We start from the raw sequence: 24000 nt of genomic DNA, 5'->3' as shown, positions 1-24000 counted from the left end.
GTGAGCACATAGCCTGTCTTCTCTTCAGAGCCAGGTCTGCCTGTGGCAGCCTCTCTCAATACCAAGGCTATGCTCACTGAGTCTGTACATAGTCAAAGCTTTCCTTAAGTTTGGGTCAGTCACAGTGGTCAGATATTCTGCCACTATATACTCTCTGTTTAGGGCCAAATAACAATTCCAATTTGCTCTGTTTTTTTGCTCGATTATTTCCAGTCTGTCAAATAATTATATTTTTATTTTCTCATGATTTGGTTGTGTTTATGTCCTGGGGCTCTGTGGGGTCTGTTTGTGTTTGTGAACAGAGCCCCAGGACCAGCTGGCTGAGGGGACTTTTCTCCAGGTTCATCTTACTGTAGGAGAGTGCTTTGTGGTGGAATGTGTGGGCATGGCTTCCTTTTAGGTGGTTGTAGAATTGAACAGCTATTTTCTAGATGTTGATAACTAGCGGCTATAGTCCTAATTCTGCATTGTTTGGGGTTTTGTGTTGTACACATAGTTTCAATTGGTTGTTTGTCCCTTTTTGTGAATTATTGGTTGGTGAGCTGACCCCATACATCACAACCATAGAGGGCAATAACAGATTGAAGTATTTTTAGCCAGACCCTCATTGAGATGTTGAGTTTAATGTTCCTTTTTATGGCATAAAAGGCCCTTCTTGCCTTGTCTCTTAGATCGTTCACTGCCTTGTGTTTGTTACCTGTGTTGTTCCTGTTTAGGCCGAGGTATGTATAGTTTTTTGTGTGCTCTAGGGCAACGGTGTCTAGATGGAATTTGTATTTGTGGTCCTGGCAACCGGACCCTTGTTGGAACACCCTTATTTTTTGTCTTACTGAGATTTACTGTCAGGGCCCAGGTCCGACAGAATCTGTGCAGAAGATCTAGGTGCTGCTGTAGGCCCTCCTTGGTTGGGGACAGATCTAGGTGCTGATGAAGGTCCTCCTTGGTTGGGGACAGATCTAGGTGCTGCTGTAGGTCCTCCTTGGTTGGGGACAGATCTAGGTGCTGCTGTAGGTCCTCCTTGGTTGGGGACAGATCTAGGTGCTGCTGTAGGTCCTCCTTGGTTGGGGACAGATCTAGGTGTTGCTGTAGGTCCTCCTTGTTTGGGGACAGATCTAGGTGCTGCTGTAGGTCCTCCTTGGTTGGGGACAGATCTAGGTGCTGCTGTAGGTCCTCCTTGGTTGGGGACAGATCTAGGTGCTGCTGTAGGTCCCGCTTGGTTGGGGACAGATCTAGGTGCTGCTGTAGGTCCTCCTTGGTTGGGAACAGATCTAGGTGCTGCTGTAGGTCCTCCTTGGTTGGGGACAGATCTAGGTGCTGCTGTAGGTCCACCTTGGTTGGGGACAGATCTAGGTGCTGCTGTAGGTCCTCCTTGGTTGGGGACAGATCTAGGTGCTGCTGTAGGTCCTCCTTGGTTGAGGACAGACCTAGGTGCTGCTGTAGGTCCTCCTTGGTTGGGAACAGATCTAGGTGCTGCTGTAGGTCCTCCTTGGTTGGGGACAGATCTAGGTGCTGCTGTAGGTCCTCCTTGTTTGGGGACAGATCTAGGTGCTGCTGTAGGTCCTCCTTGGTTGGGGACAGATCTAGGTGCTGCTGTAGGTCCTCCTTGGTTGGGGACAGATCTAGGTGCTGCTGTAGGTCCTCCTTGGTTGGGGACAGATCTAGGTGCTGCTGTAGGTCCTCCTTGGTTGGGGACAGATGCACCGGATCATTTGCAAACATTAGACATTTGTTTTCCAAGTCCAGTTGGGTGAGGCCGGGTGCTGCAGACTGTTCTAGTGCCCTTGTCAATTCATTTACATATATGTTGAAGAGGGTAGGGCTCAAGCTGCATCCCTGTCTTACCCAACGGCCCTGTATAGCCAGGTCCACCTCTACAAGGCAGCAGTGCCCACCTTTGGGTCCTGCCTTGTAGAGGTGGACCTGGTCATTAAGGCTGTCCAAGTCCAGGATGGGCTCTGCTGCCTTGTAGAGGAGGACCTGGTCATAAAGGCTGCCCAAGTCCAGGATGGGCTCTGCTGCCTTGTAGAGGAGGACCTGGTTATAAAGGCTGTCCAAGTCCAGGATGGGCTCTGCTGCCTTGTAGAGGAGGACCTGGTCATAAAGGCTATCCAAGTCCAGGATGGGCTCTGCTGCCTTGTAGAGGAGGACCTGGTCATAGAGGATGTTCAAGTCCAGGGTGGGCTCTGTTGCCTTGTAGAGGAGGACCTGGTTATAAAGGCTGTCCAAGTTCAGGGGGGAGTGTTAGTCCAGCTAGATGTTTGATTTTGAGGTACAGTCACGGGAAATGCTTATGTTTACTCGCTGTGTGGTAGCAGGGTGGAAGTCTTTCTGTGGTAGCAGGGTGGAAGTCTTTCTGTGGTAGCAGGGTGGAAGTCTTTCTGTGGTAGCAGGGTGGAAGTCTTTCTGTGGTAGCAGGGTGGAAGTCTTTCTGTGGTAGCAGGGTGAAAGTCTTTCTGTGGTACCAAGGTGGAGATAACCCACTTGTGAATTTGGGGAAAGTGGAAGAAGCTTTTTCAATCACTCTCTTGAATGCTGTGGCCACCCTTTCCTGCTGTGTTCTCAGGTCGTTTGTGCCTGTGTGTATTATTATGTGGCTGGGTGAACCTAGTTGGTCCTCAGACAGAAGGTCTAGGGCGTGCTGGGTGACCCTAGTTGGTCCTCAGACAGAAGGTCTAGGGCGCGCTGGGTGACCCTAGTTGGTCCTCAGACAGAAGGTCTAGGGCGCGCTGGGTGAACCTAGTTGGTCCTCAGACAGAAGGTCTAGGGGCGCGCTGGGTGACCCTAGTTGGTCCTCAGACAGAAGGTCTAGGGTGCGCTGGGTGAACCTAGTTGGTCCTCAGACAGAAGGTCTAGGGCGTGCTGGGTGTATTATTATGTGGCTGGGTGAACCTAGCTGGTCCTCAGACAGAAGGTCTAGGGCGTGCTGGGTGTATTGTTATGTTGCTGGGTGAACCTAGTTGGTCCTCAGACAGACGGGTCTAGGGTGCGCTGGGTGTTTGGACACCAGAGTTTAGACAGTCTGTGTTGGGAAAAAGTTTATTTTTTTGTATATACTTCCTGTTTGAGCCCATAAGGAGTACAATCTTTGTTTTGTGTGTGTCCTCAGTGGGAGTGCGGGGGTTGTCAGGAGGGCTATCAGGAGGCTGACAGGGGGGGTGCTAGGAGGGGTGTGGTCCCATGAGCTTGGGGTTCTTCATGTATATGTTCTGCTGTGGTGTCAAGACTTTGGTCAGGATCTGAGGTGGGTTGTTCTCTGTCACACGTCATCTTTCTCACCTTCTCCTCTAGTGCTCTTACCTCCTCTAGTACTCTCACCTTCTCCTCTAGTGCTCTCACCTTCTCCTCTAGTGCTCTCGCCTTCTCCTCTAGTGCTCACATCTTCTCCTCTAGTGCTCTCACCTTCTCCTCTAGTGCTCTCATCTTCTCCTCTAGTGCTCTCACCTTTTCCTCTAGTGCTCTCACCTTCTCCTCTAGTGCTCTCACCTTCTCCTCTAGTGCTCTCATCTACTCCTCTAGTGCTCTCATCTACTCCTCTAGTGCTCTCATCTTCTCCTCTAGTGTTCCCATTTTATCCTCTAGTGCTCTCACCTTCTCCTCTAGTGCTCTCATCTTCTCCTCTAGTGCTCTCACCTTCTCCTCTAGTGCTCTCATCTACTCCTCTAGTGCTCTCATCTACTCCTCTAGTGCTCTCATCTACTCCTCTAGTGCTCTCATCTTCTCCTCTAGTGTTCCCATTTTATCCTCTAGTGCTCTCACCTTCTCCTCTAGTGCTCTCATCTTCTCCTCTAGTGCTCTCACCTTCTCCTCTAGTGCTCTCATCTTCTCCTCTAGTGCTCTCACCTTCTCCTCTAGTGCTCTCATCTTCTCCTCTAGTGCTCTCACCTTCTCCTCTAGTGCTCTCATCTTCTCCTCTAGTGCTCTCACCTTCTCCTCTAGTGCTCTCACCTTCTCCTCTAGTGCTCTCATCTTCTCCTCTAGTGCTCTCACCTTCTCCTCTAGTGCTCTCACCTTCTCCTCTAGTGCTCTCACCTTCTCCTCTAGTGCTCTCATCTACTCCTCTAGTGCTCTCATCTACTCCTGCCGCTGGGCCGCCTCCTTCCTCTCCTGCTCTTTCTCCTGTTGAAGTTGTCTAACCACAGTCCAGAGTGCAGACATGTCTCTCTCCCCCTCCAGCTCTCCCGGTCTCGTAGCGGGGTGTTGTTGTGCTGGACCATTTTTTTGTGCTGACCGTTCCAGCTCTGCCTGCCTTACCTCCAGCTGGGTGAATTTATTTCAGTAAGGGAATAATACTCTGTGCTGGGAGGTTGACTCTCTGCTTGGGGTTGCTCATCTGTGGGGTTGTTTAATTAAGGATGAGGTCTAGTCTGACTCGCTCGGAGTGGAGGAGTCTTCACCAAGAGTGATCTTCTCCTCTTTGATTCTATGAAAGTCTGTTGAAACTGTTTGGGGTTGCCCTGTACCAATACTGTTCCAGACTTGTACAGGTTAACATTGGCTGGCTCAGATTCTTCGTTGTCTAGTATCCTTCATTTCTACCCATCGCTAACACTAACTCTTGACATGGGGCAGTGTGCTCTTATAGCACTAACTAGGGAATGTCTGGAAGATTAAGTTTCTGATGTTCCCATTTTTATAACAGTCCACAAAAAGTGTCTCTTTCAGAACGATCTTCTTGACCCTGAACACCAAGTCACTCGGCTCTGTCATAGCCTCACATGGTCTCTCCTATCGTTGCTATGAGGATGACACAACTACTCTTCTCCTTCTCACCTTCTGACATCCCGGGTAGCGACAAGAATCTCTGCATGCCTGGCAGACATCTCAGCTTGGATGTCGGCCCACCCCCTCAAGCTCAACCTTGACAAGACAGAGCTGCTATTCCTTCCTGTGAAAGGCCTGCCCGCTCCAAGACCTCTACAAGACAACTCCATAGTGTTCCCCTCCCAAAGTGCATAGGACCTTGGCAGGACACTAAACAACACCCTGCTGTTTTCTGCAAACATCAAAGCAGTGACTCTCTCCTGCAAGGTCAAGCTCTACCACATCCGTACAGTGCAACCCTTCCTCACACAGGAAGTAGCACAGGTCCTAATCCAGGAGCTTGTCATCTCCCGTCTGGACTACTGCAACTCTCTGTTGGCTGGGCTCCCCGCTTTTGACATCAAACCCCTCCAACTGCTCCAGAATGCTGCAGTGTTATCCAACTGCTCCAGAATGCTGCGGTGTTTTCCAACTGCTCCAGAATGCTGCAGTGTTTTCCAACTTCTCCAGAATGCTGCAGTGTTTTCCAACTTCTCCAGAATGCTGCAGTGTTTTCCAACTGCTCCAGAATGCTGCAGTGTTATCCAGAATGCTGCAGTGTTATCCAGAATGCTGCAGTGTTTTCCAACTGCTCCAGAATGCTGCAGTGTTATCCAACTGCTCCAGAATGCTGCAGTGTTATCCAACTGCTCCAGAATGCTGCAGTGTTATCCAACTGCTCCAGAATGCTGCAGTGTTATCCAACTGCTCCAGAATGCTGCAGTGTTTTCCAACTGCTCCAGAATGCTGCAGTGTTATCCAACTGCTCCAGAATGCTGCAGTGTTTTCCAACTGCTCCAGAATGCTGCAGTGTTATCCAACTTCTCCAGAATGCTGCAGTGTTATCCAACTTCTCCAGAATGCTGCAGTGTTATCCAACTGCTCCAGAATGCTGCAGTGTTTTCCAACTGCTCCAGAATGCTGCAGTGTTATCCAACTGCTCCAGAATGCTGCAGTGTTATCCAACTTCTCCAGAATGCTGCAGTGTTTTCCAACTTCTCCAGAATGCTGCAGTGTTTTCCAACTTCTCCAGAATGCTGCAGTGTTTTCCAACTTCTCCAGAATGCTGCAGTGTTTTCCAACTGCTCCAGAATGCTGCAGTGTTTTCCAACTTCTCCAGAATGCTGCAGTGTTATCCAGCTGCTCCAGAATGCTGCAGTGTTATCCAACTGCTCCAGAATGCTGCAGTGTTATCCAACTTCTCCAGAATGCTGCAGTGTTTTCCAACTTCTCCAGAATGCTGCAGTGTTTTCCAACTTCTCCAGAATGCTGCAGTGTTTTCCAACTCCTCCAGAATGCTGCAGTGTTTTCCAACTGCTCCAGAATGCTGCAGTGTTTTCCAACTTCTCCAGAATGCTGCAGTGTTATCCAGCTTCTCCAGAATGCTGCAGTGTTTTCCAACTGCTCCAGAATGCTGCAGTGTTTTCCAACTTCTCCAGAATGCTGCAGTGTTTTCCAACTTCTCCAGAATGCTGCAGTGTTATCCAACTGCTCCAGAATGCTGCAGTGTTTTCCAACTTCTCCAGAATGCTGCAGTGTTTTCCAACTTCTCCAGAATGCTGCAGTGTTATCCAACTGCTCCAGAATGCTGCGGTGTTTTCCAACTTCTCCAGAATGCTGCAGTGTTATCCAACTGCTCCAGAATGCTGCAGTGTTCAAACCTTCCTAAGTTCTCTCATGTCACCCCGCTCCTCATCACGCTACGCTGTCGTCCTGTCGAAGCTCACGTCGTCTTCAAGACCCTGGTGCTTGTCAACAGGGGAAGCAAGGGGAACCGCCTCTCCTTACCTTCAGGCTCAAACTGTACATTCCAACCCCAGCAATCCATTACGCCACCTCTGGTCTCTTGGCCCTCCCACCCCCAGGGGAGGGCAGCTCCCGCTCAGCTCAGTCAAAGCTCTTCTCTGTCGTGGCACCCCATTGGTGAAACATGCTTCCCCCTGAAGTCAGGACAGCGGAGACCCTGCCCATCTTCCAAAACATATTATGAAGAGTATCTTAAAGAATTCTGACAACGCCTAAAATCTATTTACCTATCGGCTTGACCTTCTCCTTGTCTATATCTTGATAAACTTTTACCTATCGGCGTGACCTTCTCCTTGTCTCTGTCATCTCTCTGTCCTGTCTCTCTTCTGTCTCTGTCTCTCTCTCTGTCTTGTCTCTGTCCTCTCTCTCTGTCATTTCTCTCTGTCCTGTCTCTGTCATCTCTCTGTCCTCTCTCTGTCCTCTCTCTGTCCTCTCCCTGTCCTGTCTCGGTCCTGTCTCGGTCCTGTCTCTGTCTCTCTCTCTGTCATTTCTCTCTGTCCTGTCTCTGTCATCTCTCTGTCCTCTCTCTGTCCTCTCTCTGTCCTCTCTCTGTCCTCTCTCTGTCCTGTCTCGGTCCTGTCTCTGTCTCTCTCTCTGTCCTCTCTCTGTCCTCTCTCTGTCATCTCTCTGTCTTGTCTCTGTCCTCTCTCTCTGTCTCTCTCTCTGTCCTGTCTCTGTTCTCTCTCTCTGTCCTCTATCTGTCCTCTCTCTGTCCTCTCTCTCTCTGTCTCTCTCTCTGTCTCTCTCTCCCCTCCATTTATTTGGTGAGATGAATCCTGTGTTGTGTTGGGGTCTGCTGTAACCTAACCTCTCTGGACTCTGACTCTCACCCTGCTCCCTCAATCACCCCTTTGTGCCTGGTGGCCTAAACCCCCCACTATGGAGAGAGGGAGGGGATGCAGGAAGGGAGTGTTGTGTGTGTGTGTGTGTGTGTGTGTGTGTGTGTGTGTGTGTGTGTGTGCGTGCGTGCGTGCGTGCGTGCGTGCGTGTGTGCATGTGTGTGTGTGTGTGTTGGACACAGGAAGGGACGCTGCTGTAACACAAAGGCAAAGGTCGAAACGGGAGAGGGAGAGAGGTTTAACCACAGATCGCTTTGTGTTCAAAGAGAGAGAGAGAGGCAAAACAGAAAGGGAGAATGAGAGAGGAGCGATAAAGAGAGAGACCGAGACAGAGAGCAAGAAGAGAAAACGAGAGAGAGAGAAAGAAGGAGAAAGAACGATTAAAGAAACTGTCACACTTCACAGGATCAAACTTTTGGGGGGGGGGACTTTAAATTTTCCTCTTCTCAGCGTTTCACACTGAGAATAACTCAGTTTGGCAAATGTAGATTCCACATTTTAGATGTTGATGGACTTTTGAGTTGTATCTTTTGTTATAGGGCAATTCCATGGGAAACGGAATTCCGCCTTGACTCAGATTTCTCACTTTAAAATGTATGCCGAACAAAAAAAAAACATTGATTTTAAAGTTTAACAAACCATACAACTCTATGAACAAGGACGACTGTGAACAATCGACTCAGAAAAATGTCACAAAAACACAGTGGGTAAAATCTCCCTCGGTTCATTTATCCACATTTTCCCAAAACACTCAGTTAAATACGACGTCTGCAGAAAGACTGGGCTGTCAGCTATGACAGGACACCTTGACTACGAACAAATATATTTTGTTTGCGGCGCAGTGGTCTAAGGCCCTGTATCAAGAGGCATCACTACAATCCCTGGTTCGAATCCAGGCTGTATCACATTCGGCCATGATTGGAAGTCCCCTAGGGCGGTGGACAATTGACCCAGCGTTGTCCAGGTTTGACCCGGGGGTAGGCCTTCATTGTAAATAAGAATGTGTTCTTAACTGACTTGCCTAGTTAAATAAAGGTTTTATAAAGGTTATATTAAAATCCAGAATCCAGAATTCCGGTAACAGAATGACATCACGGGTCCCTGATCTGTACTACACAGAAATACATAATGATGGATGTGAATATCATTCTCTTCGTGGGGATGTATCCTGAATAGGTTCACTGAGGTAGAAATATGAAGAATCCTTCTTCTGCTTGTTTGGGTGTTATTCTACACACGGGCTACTATTGTGATGAGCTCCGCCCCCAAAACAAGACCACATCCGGTTGGTCTAAAACGGAAACAATCCTGGGCGTCTATGTTTCTCAAGTTTGGGCATCACAGTACATCACAGTAGAGTAGAGTTCAGTACATCACAGTAGAGTTCAGTACATTACAGTAGAGTTCAGTACATTACAGTAGAGTTCAGTACATCACAGTAGAGTTCAGTACATCACAGTAGAGTTCAGTACATCACAGTAGAGTTCAGTACATCACAGTAGAGTTCAGTACATCACAGTAGAGTTCAGTACTGCACAGTAGAGTTCAGTACTGCACAGTACAGTAGAGTTCAGTTAATTACAGTAGAGTAGAGTAGAGTTCAGTTCAGTACAGTAGAGTTCAGTTAATTACAGTAGAGTCGAGTTCAGTTCAGTACGGTAGAGTTCAGTTAATTACAGTACAGTAGAGTTCAGTTAATTACAGTACAGTAGAGTTCAGTTAATTACAGTAGAGTAGAGTACAGTGTAGTTCAGTACATTACAGTAGAGTACAGCAGAGTTCGGTACAGTAGAGTTCAGTTAATTGCATTACAGTAGAGTAGAGTACAGTAGAGTTCAGTTCAGTACAGTAAAGCACAGTACAGTAGAGTTCAGTACAGTAGAGTTCAGTTAATTACAGTAGAGTAGAGTACAGTGTAGTTCAGTACAGTAGAGTTCAGTACAGTAGAGTTCAGTACATTACAGTAGAGTTCAGTACAGTAGAGTTCAGTACAGTAGAGTACAGTACAGTAGAGTACAGTACATTACAGTAGAGTTCAGTACAGTAGAGTACAGTACAGTAGAGTACAGTACATTACAGTAGAGTTCAGTACAGTAGAGTTCAGTACAGTAGAGTTCAGTACAGTAGAGTACAGAACAGTAGAGTTCAGTACAGTAGAGTACAGAACAGTAGAGTTCAGTACAGTAGAGTACAGTAGAGTAGAGTACAGAACAGTAGAGTTCAGTACAGTAGAGTACAGTAGAGTACAGTCGATTTCAGACACTATCCGCTGAACATAACAGTATGTCAGTGGAAGGGAGGATTATGGGTTGTGGGTTGTTGGTGACAATGTTTCTTGAGCTTACAGAAGGCAAAGACTTTCTCCTAAACTAAATGGAAGTGTTGATATTAGTTGTCAGGGGTCTTTACTTCCACATTACTGTGCTTCTAAGACCACTTTTCCATCTGTTTGACCAGAAATCAGAGCCTTTTCTTGTTTTGTTGCATAGAAAATCGTTGGGAAAAAAAATGTATATATCCCTTAATGTCTTGAAAACATAGACTCTTAGCTTTCATTTGACACCCGGTTTGACATGCTCCTGCGAACTTCACATGTTGGTGCTCACGGGTCCTTTTACATGGAAACACCCTATGTAGGAGCTGTGTGTTAAATTGGCACATTTGGTTCAGACAGAGAGATACAAAAGAGTGGGGCTTTTGTAAAGTCTTCCTCTCTGGTGCTGTCATCAACCCTAACTGCTCTGCTTTGAAGACTGTCCATGTTGTATTAGCAGCCAATATCAGGTGTCTGTCTGTCTGTCTGTCTGTCTGTCTGTCTGTCTGTCTGTCTGTCTGTCTGTCTGTCTGTCTGTCTGCCTGCCTGCCTGCCTGTCTGTCTGCCTGTGTGTGTGTGCGTGTGTGTGTGTGTGTGTATCTGTCTGTGTGTGTGTGTGTGTGTGTGTGTGTGTATCTGTCTGTGCGTGTGCCTCCAGACAGAACCGTTGTTACAGACCGTCTGTTTGATCTCTCTGAGGCCTGATGCCGTCATCCTGTAAAGACATCCCTCATCACTACTGGTTAAAGGGACATTTCACCCTGTAAAGACAGCCCTCATCACTACTGGTTAAAGGGACATTTCACCCTGTAAAGACAGCCCTCATCACTACTGGTTAAAGGGACATTTCACCCTGTAAAGATAGCCCTCATCACTACTGGTTAAAGGGACATTTCACCCTGTAAAGACAGCCCTCATCACTACTGGTTAAAGGGACATTTCACCCTGTAAAGACAGCCCTCATCACTACTACCAGGTTAAAGGGACATTTCACCCTGTAAAGACAGCCCTCATCACTACTGGTTAAAGGGACATTTCACCCTGTAAAGACAGCCCTCATCACTACTGGAGGTTAAAGGGTCATTTCACCCTGTAAAGATAGCCCTCATCACTACTGGTTAAAGGGACATTTCACCCTGTAAATACAGCCCTCATCACTACTGGTTAAAGGGACATTTCACCCTGTAAAGACAGCCCTCATCACTACTGGAGGTTAAAGGGACATTTCACCCTGGGGGAAATCAAAGTTTGTTTTCATGCTGTCCAAGGCATTTCTAGGTCAGTCAGATGTTTTTCAAACATAATTGCAGGACGTATCTGGGCATCGTACACCGGACAAAACACCCGATGATGACATTCGGTGTATCTACGGACTGGTAAATAAAAATTACAAAAAATAGATGACATTTACTAAATTTGTCTGCCAGTATGCATTCACAAAATATATTTATATCAGTTGTAGGGGGCTCTCTAGCATCGAACAAATGTTAGACATTCAGATACTGTACAGTAGTATGTCAATACATAATGAGTTTCAGTAGATAAATTAAACTTAGCTAGCTAGCCAGGTAGCTTGTATGAAAAATAACTAACTTAGCTAGCTAGCCAGGTAGCTTGTATGAAGCATAACTAACTTAGCTAGCTAGCTAGGTAGCTTGTATGAAACATAACTAACTTAGCTAGCTAGCCAGGTAGCTTGTATGAAAAATAACTAACTTAGCTAGCTAGCCAGGTAGCTTGTATGAAAAATAACTTACTTAGCTAGCTAGCCGGGTAGCTTGTATGAAACATAACTAACTTAGCTAGCTAGCCAGGTAGCTTGCAGGAAAAATAACTTACTAAGCACCATATTTGTCCTCTGCCCTCTTCGTGCATCGGCTATAGCTGAGCTTCTCGCTAAATCCAACTCTACGTTTTGAATCCTCTTCGCTATATTCCAGTTGAAATACGGGGTTGAATTTCACCATGTAGCTCGTTAAGAGAACATCACGAACAACTCCATGGTCTAAGTCATGTTGATGAGAGGAATCACTTGAAGCCATTGAGTCTGGTCAGTTCTTTCAGTTATGCCCACCAGAGGGTTTTGGTGTGGTGTCTGCCTCCCTTTCAGAAAAGCCCAGATCAGGAAGCCCCTGCAGCACACCGAGTTGTAGTCTTTCAGGGAATAAAATGTCTTTATCACCTTGTACATTAAGCAACAGATTCCCGCCGATTGGATCATCAATGAAAGACATCCCATGGATCCTTAAAACATGGACGACAATATCTAAATGCATTCAGTATAACATAGAGCCTTCACAAAACAACCCCTCCAGCCTCTCCTCTCAATACTCGCTCCTTTGCACCCCAGTATCTCTACTTGCACATTCATCTTCTGCGCATCTATCACTCCAGTGTTTAGCTGCTAAATTGTAGTTATTTCACCACTATTGGCCTATTTATTGCCTTTACCTCCCTAATCTTACTTCATTTGCGCACACTGTACATAGACTTTTCTATTGTGTTATTGATTGAATGTTTGTTTCAGTGTAACTCTGTGTTGTTGTATGTGTCGAGTTTCTGTGCTTTATCTTGGCCAGGTTGCAATTGTAAATGAGAACTTGTTCTCAACTAGTCTACCTGGTTAAATTAAGGTGAAATAAAGTAAAGTAACTTAAATAAGAACAGTTAGTAAGTGTATTCATTTTGTTAAAGCTCAACTATTCAACTCAACTGTTATGAACTAACTCACATATTAACCCTCCCTCCCTCCTTGTCCCTCCATCTACCCCCTCTCTCTCCCCCTCCCTCCCTCCATCTACCCCCTCTCTCTCCCCCTCCCTCCCTCCCTCCCTCCATCTACCCCCTCTCTCTCCCCCTCCCTCCCTCCCTCCATCTACCCCCTCTCTCTCCCCCTTCCTCCCTCCCTCCATCTACCCCTCCCTCTCCCCCCCTCCCTCTCTCTACCTCCCCCCTCTTCCCCCCCTACCTCTTTACCCCTCACCCCCTTCCTCTTCCTCCTCTCCCCCTCCCTCTCTCCACACCCCACCCTCCTCTACCTCTGCCCATATCTCCTTCTCTCTCCATCTACCCCTCCCTCTCTCTACCTCCCCCCTCTTCCCCCCCTACCTCTTTACCCCTCACCCCCTTCCTCTTCCTCCTCTCCCCCTCCCTCTCTCCACACCCCACCCTCCTCTACCTCTGCCCATATCTCCTTCTCTCTCCATCTACCCCTCCCTCTCTCTACCTCCCCCCTCTTCCCCCCCTACCTCTTTACCCCTCACCCCCTTCCTCTTCCTCCTCTCCCCCTCCCTCTCTCCACACCCCACCCTCCTCTACCTCTGCCCATATCTCCTTCTCTCTCCATCTACCCCTCCCTCTCTCTACCTCCCCCCTCTTCCCCCCCTACCTCTTTACCCCTCACCCCCTTCCTCTTCCTCCTCTCCCCCTCCCTCTCTCCACACCCCACCCTCCTCTACCTCTGCCCATATCTCCTTCTCTCTCCATCTACCCCTCCCTCTCTCTACCTCCCCCCTCTTCCCCCCCTACCTCTTTACCCCTCACCCCCTTCCTCTTCCTCCTCTCCCCCTCCCTCTCTCCACGCCCCACCCTCCTCTACCTCTGCCCATATCTCCTTCTCTCTCCTCTACAGCTTTAAAAAGATCCTTCGACGATGTGGTCGAGCTTCCTCCCTTCTCCCCCTCCTCCCCGGTTCCCTCCCCCCTCTCCTCCACCTCCCTCCTCAACAAGACCAACGAGGGTCGAGGGTTCCCCACCTCCAGCCACGGCTCCCCTGCCTTCCGCTCCCGGATCAGCCTTGGTACCAACCCCAGCCCTGCCCAGAGCCCTGTATTCAAGTCCCGCATGGTCTCCAGTCTCTCCTTCAACAGAGCCATGAACAGACCCGCCATCAACAACAATGGAGGGAGCTCCGGAGGCATCACCAGGGCCTCTTCCTTCCAGAACAAGTTCAACCCTAAGGGTTTCTCCTCCTCTCTCTCTGGCCCAGGCAGTGATAATGATAGTCTCCATAGCTCCTCTTCTAGTCTGGAGTATTCCATCCAGGGAGGCGGAGGAGAAGGAGGAGGAGGAGGAGGGGTACCTCCGGGCAAGCCAGGGTCTCTGTCCTACTCCACTAGCCCACAGATGGAGCAGCGTCCTGGGCAGCAGCGTGGCGTGTTCTCTTCCCATGGCAGTGTGTTTCAGCCAATGGGGCTGGGAGCTCCAGAGCCCAGGGGGGTCAGCCACGGATCCATGCCCAGTCTGGACCTCCAGATCGGGGAAGGAGGAGGCGGGGTGATGGGGGTGCGGGGAGCTGGAGGTGGAGGGGTGAGGTATGGCAACGCCAATGTTGGTTTGAATGGCGGATCCCAGCGGCATTATAACACCAGTCCCTTTGGGAAGGAAGGATGCTACTCTCCCAATCAGAACCACAACAGCTACGAGGCCCAGCCCAAACCCAAAGAGACCCAGCGTCTCAACAAGTTCCCCCTGGATCTAGACAGTCTGGTGGGGGTGAAGACGCCCCAGCCCAGCCCTCATCCTCCCCCCTCGTCTGACCCCCCTAAACCTCCACCCAGAGCACACTATCCCAGCAGCCTCTCTGTCTCAGCTAGCCCATCCCTCAGCAGTCTGGACAGCTCCGGTGGTGACCTCACTCCTCTTCCCGCCGCCAAACACCACGTCTCCTACAACAACATCAACCCCTCCCTCCCCCGCTCTCCCCCACCTACCTCCCCCCCGGGGGCCAAGCCTGTCCCTAAGGTGAGCCAGTCCCCTGTCCCCCTGTCCCCCGCCCAGACCCCCCAGCTCAACCTGCTCTCCCCCAGACCTCAGGTAGGACACCTGGCCCCCTCCACCCCCCTGCCACTGGAGCACACCCAGCCACAGGAAATGATGTCAGAGAGAGAAAGCGTGGGTTCCATCCTGCAGAGGATCGCTTCCTTCTCCCGTCCCGACGCCATGACGACCACCAGGGTTCCAAGCGCCGCCAGTGTTCTGAGCGGGGTTGCCCTTAGCAACGGGGTGAAGAAGGAGAGCCCACCACCGATGATGATGATGCATCAGGAGCGTGTTTCATCACCTCTACCTGTGACGGTCCAGAGACAGGGGCTAAAGAGAGTGCAAGGTAAGCATTTTAAATGTACGTGGTTACTGGCCCAATGCTCTTAACCGCCAGGTTACCTGCCGACCACGTAGGTCATTAACTAACGATTTCATAGGAATGTTCCCATGGTGTGCACGGAATGTTTCCAAGAGACCATTCCCTAAATGTCAAACAGAACTTACCCAGAACTTAAGATACTAAATGTTCCAGACACATTTCAAGAATATTCATGTGATCAGTTTTCTGTGGTTTAGGAAAATATTCCATCAACGTCCCACCAAACATACACAGAACATGGTCGTCATTAAAGCAGACTGGAATACTCTCCTTAAAGCAGACTGGAACACATCTCCATTATGATGTATATCTCCTTAAAGCAGACTGGAACACATCTCCATTATGATGTATATCTCCTTAAAGCAGACTGGAACACATCTCCATTATGATATATATCTCCTCAAAGCAGACTGGAACACATCTCCATTATGATGTATATCTCCTTAAAGCAGACTGGAACACATCTCCATTATGATGTATAGCTCCTTAAAGCAGACTGGAACTCATCTCCATTATGATGTATAGCTCCTTAAAGCAGACTGGAACACATCTCCATTATGATGTATATCTCCTTAAAGCAGACTGGAACACATCTCCATTATGATGTGTATCTCCTTAAAGCAGACTGGAACACATCTCCATTATGATGTATATCTCCTTAAAGCAGACTGGAACTCATCTCCATTATGATGTATATCTCCTTAAAGCAGACTGGAACTCATCTCCATTATGATGTATATCTCCTTAAAGCAGACTGGAACACATCTCCATTATGATGTATATCTTCTTAAAGCAGACTGGAATATTCATTTCAGGACTGTATTGTAGATTGAATGATAATTCTCATCTGAGGACTGTATTGTAGATTAGATGGTAATTCTCATCTGAGGACTGTATTGTAGATTGGATGGTAATTCTCATCTGAGGACTGTATTGTAGATTGGATGGTAATTCTCATCTGAGGACTGTATTGTAGATTGGATGGTAATTCTCATCTGAGGACTGTATTGTAGATTGGATGGTAATTCTCATTTGAGGACTGTATTGTAGATTGGATGGTAATTCTCATCTGAGGACTGTATTGTAGATTGGATGGTAATTCTCATCTGAGGACTGTATTGTAGATTGGATGGTAATTCTCATTTGAGGACTGTATTGTAGATTGGATGGTAATTCTCATCTGAGGACTGTATTGTAGATTGGATGGTAATTCTCATCTGAGGACTGTATTGTAGATTGGATGGTAATTCTCATCTGAGGACTGTATTGTAGATTGGATGGTAATTCTCATTTGAGGACTGTATTGTAGATTGGATGGTAATTCTCATCTGAGGACTGTATTGTAGATTGGATGGTAATTCTCATCTGAGGACTGTATTGTAGATTGGATGGTAATTCTCATTTCAGAACTGTATTGTAGATTGGATGGTAATTCTCATTTCAGAACTGTATTGTAGATTGGATGGTAATTCTCATTTCAGAACTGTATTGTAGATTGGATGGTAATTCTCATTTCAGAACTGTATTGTAGGTGATATAGAGACACATGGCATTTTAATGTCATTCATAGGACATTTGCACAGACTTTTAATCATACAAACACAACCATATTTTTACACTTCATATGTTGACAATCTGCACATGATTTCATTGATAGGACAATTGAACCTTTAGTTATACACAAACAACCGTAACCAAGACTGGACCGGTCTAGTGTTGTGGGAACATATCTATGTGTCCACCAGACTGTTCCCACAACCTAATGAAACATTCTGGGAACCCTTAAATAACCAATTACATGTGTTTAAGGATCGTTGTTGCAACATCAGACAAATGTTTAATTGAAACATTCTGTAATCAACAGCACCGTTTTTTTCTGGGCAGTTTTTGTGGTACGAGAACATTCTGGGAACTTTCACAGAACCAATTTTGGTATGCTGGATAGTCACTTTACCCTGTCTTCATGTACATATCTACCTCAAATACCTTATTATTATCTATCCTGATGTCTAGTCACTTTACCCTGCCTTCATGTACATAGCTACCTCAAATACCTTATTATTATCTATCCTGATGCCTAGTCACTTTACCCTGCATTCATCTACATATCTACCTCAAATACCACGTACCTCTACACATTGGTCTGGTACTGGTACTTCCTGTTTATAGCTCCAAATTGATCTGGTACTGGTACTCCCTGTATATAGCTCCACATTGATCTGGTACTGTTACTTCCTGTATATAGCTCCACATTGATCTGGTACTGGTACTTCCTGTTTATAGCTCCACATTGATCTGGTACTGGTACTTCCTGTTTATAGCTCCACATTGGTCTGGTACTGGTACTTCCTGTTTATTGCTCCACATTGATCTGGTACTGGTACTTCCTGTTTATAGCTCCACATTGATCTGGTGCTGGTACTTCCTGTTTATAGCTCCACATTGATCTGGTACTGATACTTCCTGTTTATAGCTCCACATTGATCGGAGCAAATTTGAGGCCATTTGGGAGGCAGCCTATATATACAGTGCACTCGTAAAGTATTCAGAAAAGTATTCAGTATTCATTTTTCCACATTTCGTTACGTTATTCTAAAATTGATTACATTGTTTTTTTTCCCCAGGTCTTGTTGTGTTGTACTCGTGTCATGCTATAATTACCAGGTCTTGTTGTGTTGTACTATAAGGACCAGGTCTTGTTGTGTCATACTATGAGGACCAGGTCTTGTTGTGTTGTACTCGTGTCATACTATGAGGTCAAGGTCTTGTTGTGTTGTACTCAAGTCATACTATGAGGTCAAGGTCTTGTTGTTTTGTACTCGTGTCATACTATGAGGACCAGGTCTTGTTGTGTTGTACTCGTGTCATACTATGAGGTCCTGGTCTTGTTGTGTTGTACTCGTGTCATACTATGAGGTCCTGGTCTTGTTGTGTTGTACTCGTGTCATACTGTGAGGACCAGGTCTTCTTGTGTTGTACTATGAGGACCAGGTCTTGTTGTGTTGTACTATGAGGTCCAGGTCTTGTTGTGTTGTACTCGTGTCATACTATAAGGACCAGGTCTTGTTGTGTTGTACTATAAGGACCAGGTCTTGTTGTGTTGTACTATAAGGACCAGGTCTTGTTGTGTTGTACTATAAGGACCAGGTCTTGTTGTGTTGTACTATAAGGTCCAGGTCTTGTTGTGTCATACTATGAGGACCAGGTCTTGTTGTGTTGTACTCGTGTCATACTATGAGGACCAGGTCTTGTTGTGTTGTACTATAAGGACCAGGTCTTGTTGTGTTGTACTCGTGTCATACTATAAGGACCAGGTCTTGTTGTGTTGTACTCGTGTCATACTATAAGGACCAGGTCTTGTTGTGTTGTACTCGTGTCCTACTATGAGGTCCAGGTCTTGTTGTGTTGTACTCGTGTCATACTATGAGGTCCAGGTCTTGTTGTGTTGTACTCGTGTCATACTATGAGTATTAGGTCTTGTTGTGTTGTACTCGTGTCATACTATAAGGACCAGGTCTTGTTGTGTTGTACTCGTGTCATACTATAAGGACCAGGTCTTGTTGTGTTGTACTCGTGTCATACTATAAGGACCAGGTCTTGTAGTGTTGTACTCGTGTCATACTATAAGGACCAGGTCTTGTTGTGTTGAACTCGTGTCATACTATGAGGTCCAGGTCTTGTTGTGTTGTACTCGTGTCATACTATGAGTATTAGGTCTTGTTGTGTTGTACTCGTGTCATACTATAAGGACCAGGTCTTGTTGTGTTGTACTCGTGTCATACTATAAGGACCAGGTCTTGTTGTGTTGTACTCGTGTCATACTATGAGTATTAGGTCTTGTTGTGTTGTACTCGTGTCATACTATAAGGACCAGGTCTTGTTGTGTTGTACTATAAGGACCAGGTCTTGTTGTGTTGTACTATAAGGACCAGGTCTTGTTGTGTTGTACTATAAGGACCAGGTCTTGTTGTGTTGTACTATAAGGACCAGGTCTTGTTGTGTTGTACTATAAGGACCAGGTCTTGTTGTGTTGTACTATAAGGACCAGGTCTTGTTGTGTTGTACTATAAGGACCAGGTCTTGTTGTGTTGTACTATAAGGACCAGGTCTTGTTGTGTCATACTATAAGGACCAGGTCTTGTTGTGTTGTACTCGTGTCATACTATGAGGACCAGGTCTTGTTGTGTTGTACTATAAGGACCAGGTCTTGTTGTGTTGTACTCGTGTCATACTATAAGGACCAGGTCTTGTTGTGTTGTACTCGTGTCATACTACAAGGACCAGGTCTTGTTGTGTTGTACTCGTGTCATACTATAAGGACCAGGTCTTGTTGTGTTGTACTCGTGTCATACTATGAGGTCCAGGTCTTGTTGTGTTGTACTCGTTTCATACTATGAGTATTAGGTCTTGTTGTGTTGTACTCGTGTCATACTATGAGGACCAGGTCTTGTTGTGTTGTACTCGTGTCATACTATAAGGACCAGGTCTTGTTGTGTTGTACTCGTGTCATACTATAAGGACCAGGTCTTGTTGTGTTGCACTCGTGTCATACTATAAGGACCAGGTCTTGTTGTGTTGAACTCGTGTCATACTATGAGGTCCAGGTCTTGTTGTGTTGTACTCGTGTCATACTATGAGGTCCAGGTCTTGTTGTGTTGTACTCGTGTCCTACTATGAGGTCCAGGTCTTGTTGTGTTGTACTCGTGTCATACTATGAGGTCCAGGTCTTGTTGTGTTGTACTCATGTCATACTATAAGGTCCAGGTCTTGTTGTGTTGTACTCGTGTCATACTATGAGGTCCAGGTCTTAATGGCACAGGAGGTAGGTCTGTGTCCTGTATGTGTAGAGTTACTGGTTCATGTCCCTCTCAGCTGGTCCGTCTCCATCACTAGTATCTGTTGTTGTCCCAGAGGACACAGAACACAGCTGGACGGTCAGTGGTGCTGCTAATAGTCTGGAAACTCTGAGCCAAATCAAAACAGGCTCCGTCTGGAAAGTATGTGGCATCTCCAATACACCCACTACATAACATGATGATTCTGATAGAACACTGTCGGGTTCCGCTGGACTGCTGGTCCTGGTCTCACCCACTACATAACATGGATGATTCTGATAGAATACTGTCAGGTTCTGCTGGACTGCTGGTTCTGCTCTCACCCACTACATAACATGATGATTCTGATGGAACACTGTCGGGTTCTGCTGGACTGCTGGTTCTGCTCTCACCCACTACATAACATGGATGATTCTGATAGAATACTGTCAGGTTCTGCTGGACTGCTGGTTCTGCTCTCACCCACTACATAACATGGATGATTCTGATAGAACACTGTCGGGTTCCGCCGGACTGCTGGTCCTGGTCTCACCCACTACATAACATGGATGATTCTGATAGAATACTGTCAGGTTCTGCTGGACTGCTGGTTCTGCTCTCACCCACTACATAACATGGATGATTCTGATAGAACACTGTCGGGTTCTGCCGGACTGCTGGTCCTGGTCTCACTAATACACAGTGGTCACAGCCTCCCCTCATGGAACAACAACATTCTGATAGAACACTGTCAGGTTCTGCCGGACTGCTGGTCCTGGTCTCACTAATACACAGTGGTCACAGCCTCCCCTCATGGAACAACAACATTCTGATAGAACACTGTCAGGTTCTGCCGGACTGCTGGTTCTGCTCTCACTAATACACAGTGGTCACAGCCTCCCCTCATGGAACAACAACATCCTCTGTTTAGACAGACCTTCATGTTGAAGAGTCCTTTTCCACATGGAACATGATAATTCTCCTCTTCCTCCCCCTTTTCCTCTCCTCTTCCTCCTCCTCCTCTTTTTCTCTATTCCTCCCCTGTTCTCTCCTCTCCTCTGTTTCCCCTCTCTCCTCTCCTCTGTTTCCCCTCTCTCCTCTCCTCTGTTTCCCCTCTCTCCTCTCCTGGGGTTTAACAGATGGACACTAAGCTTTTACAGTTAGAGTCTTTGTGCTTGTGCGTGTGTGAGTGCTTGTGCGTGTGCGTGTGTGTGCGCTTGTGCGTGTGTGTGTGTGTGTGCTTGTGCGTGTGCGTGTGTGTGCGCTTGTGCGCTTGTGCGTGTGTGTGTGTGCTTGTGCGTGTGCGTGCGCGTGTGTGTGTGCGTGACAGCTGGGGGTCGGTGTACCATGCCTGACTGAATAGACAACATGTTGAGAGGGGAAGGTATAGATAGAGGGAGAGAGGAATTTACAGAAGACTGGCAGAGTGGGATTAAGGAGAACTGAAATGTTTCCTCTCAAACACAAAGATGACTTCACACACACACTCACACACACACACACACACACACACACACACACACACACACAGTGTTGCCTATGTAAAGGACATAATTCTGCTTGCTTAGAAAGTACTACATCTAGTGTGAACTCAGGACATCTGCCTCACAACCACACCTGACCGCCCTCCTCAAGCCTCTTAGCCGATCGCTCCACCTCAGAAACCAGCTAATGAGGCGACGCAGGAGGGACACTTAAGGCTGAGGAGTACATGTCACACATCCCCATGTTCTACCCCTAGTGGTCCTGTCTCTGTACTGTATCATCTACCCCTAGTGGTCCTGTCTCTGTACTGTATCATCACCATGTTCTACCCCTAGTGGTCCTGTCTCTGTACTGTATCATCTACCCCTAGTGGTCCTGTCTCTGTACTGTATCATCACCATGTTCTTCTCCTAGTGGTCCTGTCTCTGTACTGTATCATCACCATGTTCTACCCCTAGTGGTCCTGTCTCTGAACTGTATCATCTACCCCTAGTGGTCCTGTCTCTGTACTGTATCATCACCATGTTCTTCTCCTAGTGGTCCTGTCTCTGTACTGTATCATCACCATGTTCTACCCCTAGTGGTCCTGTCTCTGTACTGTATCATCTACCCCTAGTGGTCCTGTCTCTGTACTGTATCATCTACCCCTAGTGGTCCTGTCTCTGTACTGTATCATCACCATGTTCTACTCCTAGTGGTCCTGTCTCTGTACTGTATCATCTACCCCTAGTGGTCCTGTCTCTGTACTGTATCATCACCATGTTCTTCCCCTAGTGGTCCTGTCTCTGTACTGTATCATCACCATGTTCTACTCCTAGTGGTCCTGTCTCTGTACTGTATCATCCCCATGTTCTACCCCTAGTGGTTCTGTCTCTGTACTGTATCATCACCATGTTCTACCCCTAGTGGTCCTGTCTCTGTACTGTATCATCACCATGTTCTACCCCTAGTGGTCCTGTCTCTGTACTGTATCATCCCCATGTTCTACCCCTAGTGGTCCTGTCTCTGTACTGTATCATCCCCATGTTCTACCCCTAGTGGTCCTGTCTCTGTACTGTATCATCACCATGTTCTACCCCTAGTGGTCCTGTCTCTGTACTGTATCATCACCATGTTCTACCCCTAGTGGTCCTGTCTCTGTACTGTATCATCACCATGTTCTACTCCTAGTGGTCCTGTCTCTGTACTGTATCATCACCATGTTCTACCCCTAGTGGTCCTGTCTCTGTACTGTATCATCACCATGTTCTACCCCTAGTGGTCCTGTCTCTGTACTGTATCATCACCATGTTCTACTCCTAGTGGTCCTGTCTCTGTACTGTATCATCACCATGTTCTACCCCTAGTGGTCCTGTCTCTGTACTGTATCATCACCATGTTCTACCCCTAGTGGTCCTGTCTCTGTACTGTATCATCACCATGTTCTACCCCTAGTGGTCCTGTCTCTGTACTGTATCATCCCCATGTTCTACCCCTAGTGGTCCTGTCTCTGTACTGTATGTCTGCTGTCAGAAAGGGAGGTGGTGATTGGTGGATGGCTGTGCTGAAGGATAGATGTGATTGGAGGTGGTGATTGGTGATGGCTGTGCTGAAGGATAGATGTGATCGATTGGAGGTGGTGATTGGTGGATGGCTGTGCTGAAGGATAGATGTGATTGGAGGTGGTGATTGGTGGATGGCTGTGCTGAAGGACAGATGTGATTGGAGGTGGTGATTGGTAGATGGCTGTGCTGAAGGACAGATGTGATTGGAGGTGTTGATTGGTGGATGGCTGTGCTGAAGGATAGATGTGATTGGAGGTGGTCATTGGTGGATGGCTGTGCTGAAGGACAGATGTGATTGGAGGTGTTGATTGGTGGATGGCTTTGCTGAAGGATAGATGTGATTGGAGGTGGTGATTGGTGGATGGCTGTGCTGAAGGATAGATGTGATTGGTGGATGGCTGTCCTGAAGGATAGATGTGATTGGAGGTGGTGATTGGTGGATGGCTGGGCTGAAGGATAGATGTGATTGTAGGTGGTGATTGATGGCTGTGCTGAAGGACAGATGTGATTGGAGGTGGTGATTGGTGGATGGCTGTGCTGAAGGATAGATGTGATTGGAGGTGGTCATTGGTGGATGGCTATGCTGAAGGACAGATGTGATTGGAGGTGGTGATTGGTGATGGCTGTGCTGAAGGCTGGATGTGATTGGAGGTGGTGATTGGTGATGGCTGTGCTGAAGGATAGATGTGATTGGAGGTGGTGATTGGTGGATGGCTATGCTGAAGGACAGATGTGATTGGAGGTGGTGATTGGTGGATGGCTGTGCTGAAGGATAGATGTGATTGGAGATGGTGATTGGTGGATGGCTGTGCTGAAGGACAGATGTGATTGGAGATGGTGATTGGTGGATGGCTGTGCTGAAGGACAGATGTGATTGGAGGTGGTGATTGGTGATGGCTGTACTGAAGGATAGATGTGATTGGAGGTGGTGATTGGTGGATTGCTGTGCTGAAGGACAGATGTGATTGGAGATGGTGATTGGTGGATGGCTGTGCTGAAGGACAGATGTGATTGGTGGATGGCTGTGCTGAAGGACAGATGTGATTGGAGGTGCTGATTGGTGGATGGCTGTGCTGAAGGACAGATGTGATTGGAGGTGGTGATCTTCCTCTAAGATTAGACACTCAACACAGACGCTATATTCCGGACATTTCTCATATGTCTTAATTCATTTCTTTTATTTTGGGGATTTGTGTGTGTTGTTTGGTAAGGTGGGGTATAACTGTTGGCTTTGGAAACATAAGCATTTCTCTGC

General features: G+C 47.2%; 1 protein-coding gene across 1 annotated transcript in view; it reads left to right on the top strand.

Annotated features, from left to right (window-relative positions):
• Window positions 1-24000, top strand: part of LOC118938378 (neuronal-specific septin-3-like) — a 182279-nt gene that overhangs the window by 43181 nt on the left and 115098 nt on the right. The window contains exon 2 of the mRNA XM_036942107.1: window positions 13391-14866. Coding sequence (XP_036798002.1) covers window positions 13391-14866 — 1476 coding nt within the window. The remainder of the gene's footprint in view (window positions 1-13390; window positions 14867-24000) is intronic.

This window comes from Oncorhynchus mykiss, chromosome 13, assembly GCF_013265735.2.
Source record: "Oncorhynchus mykiss isolate Arlee chromosome 13, USDA_OmykA_1.1, whole genome shotgun sequence".
NCBI classification, from domain to species: Eukaryota; Metazoa; Chordata; class Actinopteri; order Salmoniformes; family Salmonidae; genus Oncorhynchus; species Oncorhynchus mykiss.
The sequence above is the reverse complement of the archived record's forward strand: the minus strand, read 5'-3'. Positions and strand labels throughout refer to the sequence as shown.